Raw genomic sequence first — 12,561 nt, forward strand, 5'->3', positions numbered from 1 at the left:
AGCAGAGACCTATGTAGATCTATAAGTCTGCGTCACTCGCTAAGATCGCACGACCACCGCAGATTTGCATAGTATAGTAGTAATTGTTGCTGCAGGTGCGCTTCGTCACTACGCAGTTTGTGTGCGTGTGTTTTCCCAGTGTAGTTACACCTCAATCGCTCGTAATCCGTGGACTGCTCGACTGGGAACTAGGGTGGCAAGGGGCAGTAAGTGGTGTCTCTGTCAATTGAATGTTGTCCAGCCAAGTCGCTGGGTGGCGTTCCAATTGATTTGCTTTCATCGCCTCTCAATTGAGCAATTTGGATGCCACCTTATCCAGTGCATCCGGTTTACTTATCTACGAAAATATATTTGTATTTGCATATGCACCATATACAAACCCATCATATACTACATATGGATAAACACAGGGCGATGATCACCGTTCATACTAATGGAGTTAAACCCATTTGATTTATTTGTTATTTTTCATATTTTCTTTTTTATCCCGGGCACACAACACAATTTGTTTTGTTTCTGGCTTAATCTCTATCGTAATCGTAGCTGGTATGATTAGTTTTAGTTCGTATCGTATAAATATGTTTATCAAAACAACAATTCACTATAGGTGTTACGCACTGGTAAGTAGCATTTAGAGTTCTACAAAATATTGCGAAATGTGCAATGCTCTCGCTTCTCGCTTGGCCAATAATCAACAATAAAAACGATGGATTTGTGGGGGTTTAGGAGCAGGTGGATGAAACGCACATACATATGTCTGAGTTCGCTTCTCGGTTTGTGGGCAACATTGCAAGGTACATTGGATTGTTTCTTAGTGTCTGGATGGATGGGCTGCCAGCTGCTCATTCAGCTCGCACCCACTTGTGGTGTATATAATTCGTGATCGTTTTGCTCATGATCGATCCAACATGGCCACCAGGAGTTGCCCCCTTTCCAAATCATAAATACTCCTCGTTAATGCACTTCGGACGTGTGGTGTGGTTTGGTAGTGTAGTGTGGTGTGGTGTGGTGTGGTGTGGTGTATTTAATTTAAAAATATTCAAATACATATACCTAGAATTGTAGTATATCTCTGTGTGCTGCTAAAGCGACTTGGCCTTACTGTTGATCCAACCGGGTGATGGATGACTCGGGTTACTCATTGTACAAAATACAATGATCCGTTTGGGAAATCAACTAACAATATAAAATCCTATTCGTGTATGTATATAAAAATGCAATTGCTTGACTCGGGGCTCCGATGCCCCATATTCGTTGAGCATTTCCAATGCAAACACAGTACAAAAATCATCGTAAGTACGAAGCACTGCATCCATGCGATCCCCATAGATCGACAATCCCTAGATATTCGCGTGTCGGTATATACAAAAGTCTAGCTAACTACGTGTTTCTGGGGGTGGGCGGAAACCAAGGAATGATCTGACGAACATGCAGCTTCCATTCGCCGCTTCCTACACGAACGAGGTGGCTTCGTCGCGACTCCGGATCACCGTTTCGTTGTTCCGCTGACGCAGTTCACCTTCCGACTTCTGTTGCCCATTGAGTTCCGTCTGCACCAGTTTCATGGCGTGCTGTTTCTCGTACTCGATAATGTGCTCCCGCAGCAGGAAGTTCTCGCGCTTGATGCGCTTCAGCAGGCGACCAGAGACATCCGGCACGGCCCAGCGCAGGATGCCCTGCAGCATGGTGATAATGTTCTGTGGCGACACGATCAAGGTTAGCTGGAAATTTTATGTGATTTGCACAGATCATTCTCACCTGGTAGATGACGATGAAGGCCAGCCGACCCGTCAGTATCTTCCAATATATCATGGGGCGTTTATAGGGATGCGGATCTTCCGGCGAGTTTCGGAACTCCGTGTAGCGACACACCGTCTCGTTCACATGCTGACTGCCACCGAGCAGTGGCTGCACCTGAAAGTCCTTGGTGTTGAACACGGCCAGCGTGAAGTTTAGATAGTTGTTCAGCTCGGGATCACCCATGGAGGCGGCATACACTATTTTTGGTATGAGGTTCGTGCTAAATGCGATTATCATTGCCTGCAAAGAGGATAAGGATTTGGATGACGAATTGTAAAGCAATTGGGGCAGACATATCTTCCACAGACTCACACTTGAGGCCACGGCAATCCGCGTGACGACGGTCATGATGCTGTGCCAAACGCCAATGTCGCGCGCTCGCATTCCCACTGGCCGTCGCAGGAAGCGGAGCATCTTGATGGCGTCCAGGCGCACCTCAATCACATTGTTCAGCAGGGCCAGCAGCGGCGCCAATGGAAACGCAAGACTAAACAGTGTGATGAAGCCGAATTGCACAACTGCGCAGGAAAATTTTTAATAAATAATAGGGAACTTTCGAGCTAAGTTAGAGAAATTCGTACCCATTTCGAGGTATTCCACGTAGAGCGAGTTGTTCTCGGCAGGCAGTAGATTGTAGTCCTCGGTGAACTGGTTGTAGGGCACCAGACGCTGGTCCTGGTGGCTCTTGTACCAGCCGTGGCGGTAGCTCAGCTCCTTGAAGGTGCGCATCAAATAGGGGATTAGCATCTCCACGATGGCATTGACCGCCTGCTTGCCAGCCATAATGATTACCAACTGCATGCAGAGCTCCATAAGGCAGCCGCCAGGATTGCACTCCTCCTGGCGAAAGCCCAGCACGCGATTGTACTTCGCCGGATAGCCGACGAATTTGCCCTTGAGGAAGGCGATGTAGAAGAGCGAGGAGTAGTAATTGACGAACTGGAACACATAGTTTTTGATAGTTAGGCTCTCATCGTACTCCGTCTGGGTGCGACAGTACTCGTAGTTGGTTAGCTTCACAGCCAAACTCGAGTAGACCATGTCCAGCAGAGAGATCACTATGAGGTCAATGATGCCCGCCGTCATGGGCAATATCATAACCTTAAAGGTCATGGAATTCTCGCTGCCCAAAATGCTGTGCGATGCTCGCTGTGCCATTCTATAGATGATTATGCCCGCTATGGCAATGACTGATATGCAAATCTGTAAGAGAATAAACTTTATAATGCGGCTCCAATGGCACCAGATTCGTCGAGGTATACTCACAAACAAGACCATAATGCTATAGCTGGTGAAGTTTGGCAGGAACTTGAAACTCCAGAAGGGTACATCCGGATCCAAGATGGTCCGCTTGCCAGCCTGGTCCTGCTCATATGCTTTTCCGGCCAGCCTCTTGGTGCGCGATATTCTGGCCAAGTATTGCGGACGCGGGTGCTCCACGTGGTGGGTAAAGCCAGTCAGTCCCCAGCGGTGCACCAGGCCCGCCGAGTAGCGTTTCCAGAACTCCAGGTAAACCACTGCCCAAATGGCCATCGAAAAGGCAAACACCACTGTCATATTGTTGTCTATCAGATAGTTGAACTTAGAGGAGGTACACGTCTCGTTCAGTCGCCAATAGTCGCAGCTGCGGTCGCACTGTGGACACATGATCGTTCCATTGTCGTCGCAAATGTCCCGGCTAATCGGATCGCTGTTCCACGTGATGAAGCCGTACAGGAAACAGAGCACGCCGAATACGCTAATGGGTATTAGCATTTGCGTGTAGAATCCCAGCCAGGCAAAGTAGAGTGCCACCTTTGCTCCAAAGTAGTCTTTGATTTGGTCCAGTGGTTGCAGGCTGCAATAAAGTGGTTGTAATGTTTCTATTAGTTGGTTTCATCAAGTGCTAATCTTATGATATTATAATTTCTTCCGCTTCTATGGCTCCATAGATCTACCAGGAATGCTACATTCATTCAAGTTATAAGATCTTCTAACATAACACCTGCTTCAGCGGAATTAGATTGTATGTCTGATCGAGCTTGCTTCTGAGAGATCAGATTTCGCTCCTCGAGCAGGCTTTCCAAGAAATCCAACTATTGTTTAAACAGATTTGCTTACTTCTTCCACTTGGATATGTTGGCCCACTCCTTTAGCAGCCGATCGCGATCGTCTTTCTGCAATAAAATATGTATACCTTATGAGTGGAAAATTTGAATTGAAATGGATCTAGAACCCACATCATGCAAGGTGTAGGCGCAGGTGTACACCCCATCCTGGACGAGCTTCTCGATGCCCAGATTGTCGGCCGTCTCCTCGCCCTCCACGAAACGCTGGCGCTGCAGAATGAAATTGATGATGGAGTAGCGGGTGCTGGCGTCAAGAAAGTTCGGGTGCTCCGTATCGTACAGCTCCAGGTAGTTGCGGGAAAACTCCAGATGGATGCGCGGTTCGCGTTCCGGAAACAGGGCCGTATTCAGTTGGACGGAGCTGAAGAGACTTTTGCACATGCGACTGAAGCAGGTCTTGAACTCGTGCGCCGACTCGGCGAAGATTTGATCCTGGCCGGGAATCGGCTTGAGCGGCACCTTGATCTTCAGTATTTCCGCATAGCGATACAGCACCTCCGCCGGCGCATGGATCTTGATGAAGTGGACGCGCTGCACCTTGTTGTGCTCCAGCTGTAAGCCCTCCCGCTGCAGATTCGCCTCAAAGATCTCGCACTTGCGCCGATGCTCCTCCAGCTGCGTCTCTCCGTTGTACGCCAGCACAAAGTCCACGCTCCGTTTGCCATCGTCGAAGCGTCTGTATGTCTGCAGAGATTCCGAGAGATCCGGAGAGGAGCACGTGATGAACAGCGGAAAGAGAGTAACGGAGATGGAGAGCATTAGTATAAATCAGTGTCACGGTGAGTCACTCGAGAGCGATCTTAATATATACATTTGCTTATTATCAACTAGACGGAAACAAAGCGTGTGGGTGCGTGTTTGCCTACTGGCCATTTCCCCCTGGTCACCCCACCCTATCACCGTGGCGGACTCCTCCCGCCGATCTCCCGAGCGCAATCCGCGCAGGAGGCAACAGTTCAGCATGATGACAGCCCGGGCACCAAACCAAACCGAACCGAACCGAAACACAACCGTCGTGGTCGAGACACTACACGCAAATATTGGATTTTGGCCGCTCTGCAGGCTCTCCTGGATGGCCCAGCTGTTTGTTGTAATCAGTAGCGCTGCTCCACAGTAACAAAACGCCCGGCTTAGATACTAAATAACAGTATACAAAATTCGGATTAAGTGTTCATACCCAATCCCGCAAGCAAACTATAGGAAATAGAGAAATATAAACAAACAAAGGAGAGCGTGAAAGAAGGCGGCAAGAACTTGATCAAGTGCAGAATACATATGTAAATGTGTGTGTATCATTACAGCAGCGGGGCAATCGTATGTGTGACTGGTGTGGGTACAGTGATCGCTCCTTAACGCGAAATCCTCTTCGATTCTCTACTATGAATATGAAAGTTACGGAGCCTCTATTCATTCTTCTATGTGTTGAGAGACACATACAATCTGATAATGAGCTAAATTCAAAGATTCTATTTTTAGAAGATACTCTATAGATTTTAAAAAAATAAAGCTGAGTACTTGTTAGATTGGCATCTAAAAACATTATTAATATATTAAGTAATGGGAATTGTTTCGAATTTCGCTAAGTAATCAAACAATAAGTTATTAAATAATGTTTAGACTATCGCTTTGTTTTGCATTTCCAAAGGGAACACTATGAAATTAGGTATGAATTTGAAAAGAGATATTCTAAGTACTATTGTTAAAAGTTCCCTCGGAGTGCGTAGGAGCAACCACTGCACCACTGACCATCGAAACTCGTGTGTGAAAGCTGGGGAATGAGCGATCCGGCAGATGGGTGAATGTGACTGGCGAATGGCGAATGAGATGACTGACTGACTCCGGCGCATCCGCAACTGCAAGACAAACATGGAGGTGAAATCGATGGACGTGCGAGGGATAAGGACATCGGCGGCAGTGCAAAAGCGTGGCTTTCAACCGGAGCCATGTGCTTAATCGTTGTGGAACGTATTTGGTTTTGAAAATTGATTTGGAATCGTATGCTACTGTCGTTGTTTACCCTTGATTTCCACTGGGAGTATGTTATTGGCAATTTCTTATCTTTATTAGAAATGTTGCTACTAGTTCTTAACAGACGTCTAGAGACCTCATCGTCACCACCTCCTTGTCCTCCATCTCCGGTCACACCGATCCCGGTGGGCAGGTGGTTTCGTCCGTTTTGCAGGGCAATCATTTGGGCGGCAATAGCGGCATCCGTGTGATCACCACCACCGCCGCCGTTGAGGTGCTCTAGTGCTGTGGACTGGCGGTATCCGGGCTGCCAGGCCAGTGCCGCGTGCTCGGCCGCTGCTCCGCCGCCCAAACGCAACCTTCCTCCTCCGCCTCCTACTCCTCCCTCATCGCCCGCCAGATCGACCGCCGAGTGGTAGATGGTGTTGCGCGACTGCGAGATCGACTTGCGATGTGCCGCCGCAGCAGCCGCCGCCTCCGATTCCGCCAGCGATATGGTGTCGAAGTACAGACTCTCCCGCTCGTCCATTTCAGATTCGGGATAGTCGTAGTCGTGGGTGCGGACTGCAACGAAGTTTGAGATTAGTCGGAAGTACTGGAACTCGCATTACAAGTAGGTGAGATTCAGATGAGATGAGTTGAGTTAAGTTGAGCTGAGAGGTGAGGTGAGGCGGTGGTGCTGATGAGTTAGTTGTTACATTGCCACATTTCAATTACACAAAATAGTGCACAATTACATTTAATTTATAAGCGTATCTATCAAGAACAGTAACAACAATTTGGTTTTGCATTAAATATGGTATGAAATATGATCTCTTGATGTTCTTTTAGTTTAACAAATGATAGCTGATAGGTCTGACTTAGCGATTTAAAAGATCATTCTATAAAATTACTTTGAACTGGTAAAAAACGAAAGTGCTTGACCCATACCCCTCTAGAACGAACATCCAATTGGGCTTCATGACATAATAGCAACTTCATTAAATTATTAATTACTTAGAAAAGAGCGACATATTTAGCTTGTAGCGTCATCAAAATATGAAGAGCAAATAATATTTTAATGAATAAGACTACATTTTTCGGAGATCATTCACAAGTGCCAACGGAATAAGTTAAATAAATGCAATAAATAGAGTATTTCCGCAATGTTATTAATTGAGATTAATCGAAATATCAGACCCGCTAATATTAATTACTGATAAGCCTTGAAAATCCCGATAGTGAGTCTGTGGCCATGATAATGGGGATGATGGAATTTGATGGCCTTTCAGGCGTACCCAATTTGGAAGCCAACTTATCGGGCTCCAGCTGTCGCTGATACCGCCGCCGCCTGACTCATTTAAATGCGGTCAATTACATAAGTGGCCCACAAGTGCGTTTCCATGTCCATGGCAGTGCGTGTGAGAACTTCGATGAATGAATGGATCGAGGGTTGGCTGGATGGATACACAAATGGTTGGTGTGGCCACAGCTGCAGATGGTGATGATCAGTTTCCGGCGCCGGAAACCCCCAGCCCAGTTCTAATCCCAAACTAAAAACGGACAAACAGAACCAAATCAAGCTCGAAACAAGAACTAAACAATGACAACGCTCCAAAGATCAATATTATGCGAACGAAATGAAACAAGTTGGACGATCCGACGTATTCATTAAGTGTGTACATAAATAGCAGAACAACCAAACAAATTTGCATGACAAAGGGTGCGATGTTGGGAATGGTGGTTTACTCAGTTAACTTATTTACCCGCCGAATACATGATTGGTGGCTGGGGAAGAGCAAGGTGAATTTCTTGGCGGCAGTTTGCTTTGTGGGGGAAGTCGATCGATCGCTGATCCCTCCAGCGGTCTGTTACCAGCGATCCAGCTGATCCTGCTGAGCCTTCTGCTCCCTCGTCGCGAGCGACTCCCTCTTGAATCCTGAATCTTTCGGCACTTTCTCGGCGGCTGCGCAGCGGCACCGACTTCCACGCATTACGATACTCGGACTGCCGGCAGTGGAAGAAGAGCAATTGATGCAGGGAATAAGGTCGTGGCTCCACAGGACAAAAAAAAAAAAAAAAAAAAAAAAAACGAAAAACTGGAAATTTCTAAGCAACAAATTTAAACCAAAAGCGAAAGCGAAACACTCGGAGAGATTCACCCGCGAATGATGTCAGAGGGAAAAATAAATGTTGAGCCAGTGGGAATGAAATGTGCGTACAACGCGAGTGTTTGGCGATTACTGAAAACAGAGTACGAAAAGAATAATAGAGGCAGAAATATACACAAATTCGGTTCGGGTTTGCCAGCCAGCCAGCCAGCCAGGCAGCTAACCAACCAACCTCACAAATCGCCGACCGCCACAATAAACTGATTGCCCAAATAGGCGTGCAGCTAGAAGTGACGTCGCACAGTGGCCGGAAATCGATGGAAATAGTCTATGCACCCCCAAGAATATACAAATATGCCAGACTTCAGAAGCATCCAGAAAAATAGAAGAAATAACTTCTGTTCAATCAATTATTCAGTTAAGGGATCTTGCAGTTCTACATACTTTAGTTTCAGTATTTCAAAAAATGGTCTTGTTTCACATGATATTTATATGAAATATTTAAGAAAATTAAGAATATTATAGCTGCATATTATATGTATATATATACCACTGTAGTCATATGAACATTAATACAGAAAAAATCTCCATTTGCGTCGAATATTTCACGAGAGAACAACTTTTTTTTGCTCATCTTAAAAAGTAAATAAATCCGAACAGTCGATTGTGGTTTAGATTCAATTTCTCATGTGTTATGCTACTATTGTGCCATATATACACAGCTTTTAATGCGATGGTGAACATTTTTTTCTAATTTTCCACAATTTTAGAACCAGAAAACTGATAATAGGTGATGCTTATTTTAATGCTAATTTATGGTTCTTTAAAAGTTGAGCATTTAGAAAATGGGAACCCACTACATTTGTAATCTAACTACCGCAGTTGGTAAACATTTTTGTATTTTTCGAAAGAAATACATTTGTTTTAACATAATAGACGGCCATTGACTGCTTATAAAAAAAAGATCACATCGATTCTGATTGATGTCAAGTAGTTGACCCGTCTGGTTTGAATATGCTAACAACGACAGGATTTTTATATAAAATATATAAAAGTCGAGAAACGGGCAATTGTGATATAGAATAATGACTCTTCCTAGAGACAGCTCTTCCAACAAAATTCAACCTGATAATGATTCAAATACTAAGTGCAACCTACATTTGTTTTCGAATGCTAAAATCCAAGGGAGAAGCCAGAAGCATTAACCTTGACGGAGTACAGACAATCCCTGGGTGGCAGACGCATGTTTGACGGGGAGAACGGGTTAACATGTTGGCGGCAAAGGTAAAGGTCAAGTTGCTCCCGCAGATTGTTGACAAACCAAAGTGCGAACCGAATGCTCGTATAGAATTCTTTCTGTAGGAACGAAACCCGTTTTGGCATGTGTATAATGGAACACCCATAAAATAAAGGTGGGAGGAACTAGTCCAAGACACGCGAATCGGTTGAGAGAACATGGAAGCATGTCGGAGAAAGCTATATTCCCAAAAATTCTGAATACCGTATGACGATGTTGGTGATGATAATGATGATGATGGTGGTGATGGCCTTTCTGATGATGATGCACTACACCTTCGATTCTGTCTATGTGGACATTTCTATTTTTAGCAAACTGCAGTGGGCGAAAATAAACGGAAGGCCTGCCGCCGGTGGACCATTGAATACTATAGCTACGGAATATCGAGATTTTGGTTAGGAACAAGCTGTTAGTATAGCTGGCTATGCCCTGCCAACGTGATAATTCCAAACCCATTTATCTTTGTTGGTCTCACCTGGGTTTGTTGTCGTTGATTTTATCTGGTGTTCACCGTAGTTAACATACCCACTGGCCCCCCAATTGAATGCCGCCTCCCGCGCACTCCACTCGATTTGCACAGCCGACAATCAATTATTGTGCTTAAAGAGACCGCCAGCGAGGCTTGTTTTTAATAAATTTACTTAAACGCCACAACCGAACCGTCCGCGGCCAGTGTTGCCAGATGCATTACATTATCCAATCAGCTGTTGATTGGGTTATTTGTTTTGCGTTTACTAACACCAAATTATCTATCGATAGGTATATGTTTATGGTGAGCGATGCTAGTGACTTGACATTGCAGCTGGTCCATCCCTAGTAGTATTTTGAGATATTTGTTGAACCTAAAACATCCGTAAAAAAACATATATCTCCGTTAAATAGTGCATTAAATCGAGGGTGGCTGGAGCTTCCCGGAGGATAGCGAGGCGCCATGGTGTACATCGACCATAGTGAGTGCAATTGACTTGGGTACACCCTTGAATTTCCCTCACATTTCGCATTGGCCTAATTCCACAGATGGGCGCGTGTGGGAGAAGCGTCCGTGGGATTGGCGACGGATTGTGGAGCTATTTGTCGGGATATGGTTTGCCATTAAGCAGCTGTGAGTCTACCACTAGACTGAACGTCGTGCAAAAAAAACTAATGCTGTATGATTCCTCTACAGATTCCTCACATTCCTCGCTCCCTTTACGGGCAACGATAACCAGGCCAACCCTCGTCGCGGAAATGGATGGGGAGGCGGTGGAGGATGGGGCGGCGGCGGTGGAGGAGGTGGCGGCGGTGGAGGAGCAAGACCTGGATCAGGATCAGGAGGACTAAGACCAAACCGCCGGATCGGCCGCATTCAGCCGACTATGAGCTGTAATATGCCCGCTGGAGGCGGATGAGGATAGTAGCGACATCCGGTTCCCAAGACTCTTGGGAGGATGTCGCGCCGACAGAAGGCTGGTCATGTCTAGCAGCACCCTAAATGGCCCAGATATCACGGTTTATCCCGCCCACGTGGCACTTATGACGCAGTTGTCTTAAACTCGGACTCGAGCGGGCAATTGCTGAATACGATTGATCACTGATTCCTTGGCCGCTGCTTCGTGGCCGTCGTCGGTTCCATTTATCAACTATTAGCTCCAATATATGGCTACAGGTTTTTTTCCATCGGTCTGCGGGTTTACATTCGTTAATTTACAATTGCAAGTTCGAAGTCACAGTACCCAAATAGGATAGTTATTCTGGTAAAATACATAAATAAATACCAACCATAACTTTTGCAAAAGCTTTGTTTTAATGAATTCATAAAAAACTGTATTTTAAATTCCAAAAGAATTTATATTAACATATGAGACTATCGAATGACATCAGCGTAGGCTATGCGATATTTGTTTCATCAGCTGCTTTGCTTGTCCATCTCTAAACACCACGTCAATTTTTTTTCTACACAAACAGATCAAAATATTCAGGTTTGGCCCAGATTTGGAAATATTTGAAGGAAACGAAAGATATTGAACGCTATATTGCGTTTAGCTTTAAAATGGCGTACGTCGATCAATGTGAGTGCTAGTGAATGAGCATATGATCTCCAGAATGCTAAGCCCTTTGTTTTGCAGATGGTCGTCTGTGCGAGAAACGTCCTTGGGACTTGAAACGAGTTTTGGACATATTCGTGGGTATATGGTTCGCCGTCAAACAGTTGTGAGTGCTCAATGGGTGTTCCTAGTCTAGGATTCCTTAACCCATATCCCTCCTTTCAGGTTTGCATCGTTCCTGTCTCCATTCACTGGAAATGATAGCAACGGAGATAACTTCCGTCGAGGAAATGGATGGGGAAGTAGCAGCTGGGGTGGAGGGGGCGGTGGCGGTGGCGGTGGTGGTGGTGGCGGAGGTGGTGGCGGTGGCGGCGGCGGTGGATATCGCGGAGGCGGATTAAGACCTAACCAACGAATTGGGCGTATTCCGCCCCCCTCCCAATCCTGCAGTGCCGGAGGATGCTGCGGCTAAGCCAATAGTTCATGCATTTTGGTCCCCGGAGCTGCTTAACCAAAATGCTCCAATAATTAATCCAACTCACCTCTGTGATGCGGCAATTGAAGTAGATAGGTTTTTGTTTTACGTTTATATTAAAGCTATGTTTTAGTCATAATGATTTTGATTAATTGGGAAAATTCAAAATATGCAATCATATACGTATTTACATTTTCATAAAAATATACTTTTTTAATTTCCTAACTTACAATGAATCGTTCTTTTACATTCTTTTGACTTATATTTGCAACAATTTTTCATAAAACTGTTAATAATTGCCATTTACAGCGAAACAAAAAATCAAATTTCGAATTTATATTTATTGACTTAGGGAACAAGACAGAAAACCGGCTTTAAATTGGCTAAAAATGATCACACCGCTAGAATAACTACCTGTACTCCTAATGAACAATACTTACCACCCCTTTCACTTTTAAACTAATTTTGTAAAATTCAATTTTGGCCAAATTTTCTCATTTTTATTAATTATTTCTATTATTATTAGCATCATCAAAATTTGAGAAATATTTTAAAATCCCAGAATTCCCAAACTGGAATGCAATTCGATTGGGATTTAAACAACGAACTCATCGAGGTATGACATTCCTTATTTGGGCCATTATTTTCAATGTTTTGATCAAAATATCGATTATTTTATTCACAAAAAATCTGGAAACTTATATTTGGCAAAAAACTCACTTTTCAATTTGCCTTATTTGGCGATAATTTGACTAAAAATGGTCACACAGCAAAAAGGATTACCATTTTATACTCCTTA

At 44.7% G+C, this 12,561-nt stretch overlaps 3 protein-coding genes across 7 annotated transcripts; 2 read left to right on the forward strand and 1 right to left on the reverse strand.

The window, feature by feature from the left end:
- Nucleotides 1-415: 415 nt before the first annotated feature.
- On the reverse strand, nt 416-9,959 carry LOC117146664 (anoctamin-6). Of its 5 annotated transcripts, XM_033313007.1 has the most exons (10): nt 9,739-9,959; nt 7,622-7,862; nt 5,926-6,440; nt 4,020-4,592; nt 3,901-3,956; nt 3,067-3,637; nt 2,382-3,003; nt 2,113-2,318; nt 1,759-2,040; nt 1,452-1,697 (listed from the first exon to the last, which is right to left on the reverse strand). In XM_033313007.1, exons 2-10 carry the CDS (start codon nt 7,632-7,634, stop codon nt 1,452-1,454), a joined length of 3,084 nt encoding a protein of 1,027 aa, XP_033168898.1. In that variant the 5' UTR covers nt 7,635-7,862; nt 9,739-9,959. The 5 variants fall into 5 exon arrangements, with proteins under 5 accessions (XP_033168899.1, XP_033168902.1, XP_033168898.1 ...); XM_033313008.1 differs by lacking the exon at nt 9,739-9,959 and having other exon boundaries at nt 416-1,697; nt 7,622-7,634; XM_033313009.1 differs by lacking the exon at nt 7,622-7,862 and having other exon boundaries at nt 9,739-9,958.
- A 100-nt stretch (nt 9,960-10,059) lies between these two features.
- On the forward strand, nt 10,060-11,026 carry LOC117146666 (glycine-rich selenoprotein). Its single transcript, XM_033313013.1, has 3 exons — nt 10,060-10,213; nt 10,281-10,365; nt 10,429-11,026. Exons 1-3 carry the CDS (start codon nt 10,195-10,197, stop codon nt 10,649-10,651), a joined length of 327 nt encoding a protein of 108 aa, XP_033168904.1. The 5' UTR covers nt 10,060-10,194; the 3' UTR covers nt 10,652-11,026.
- Nucleotides 11,027-11,156: 130 nt separating this feature from the next.
- LOC117146665 (glycine-rich selenoprotein) lies at nt 11,157-11,901 on the forward strand. Its single transcript, XM_033313012.1, has 3 exons — nt 11,157-11,311; nt 11,369-11,453; nt 11,513-11,901. Exons 1-3 carry the CDS (start codon nt 11,293-11,295, stop codon nt 11,757-11,759), a joined length of 351 nt encoding a protein of 116 aa, XP_033168903.1. The 5' UTR covers nt 11,157-11,292; the 3' UTR covers nt 11,760-11,901.
- The last annotated feature ends 660 nt before the right edge of the window (nt 11,902-12,561 follow it).

The sequence above is a fragment of the Drosophila mauritiana genome, chromosome X (genome assembly GCF_004382145.1).
Source record: "Drosophila mauritiana strain mau12 chromosome X, ASM438214v1, whole genome shotgun sequence".
In the NCBI taxonomy this organism is placed as follows: Eukaryota; Metazoa; Arthropoda; class Insecta; order Diptera; family Drosophilidae; genus Drosophila; species Drosophila mauritiana.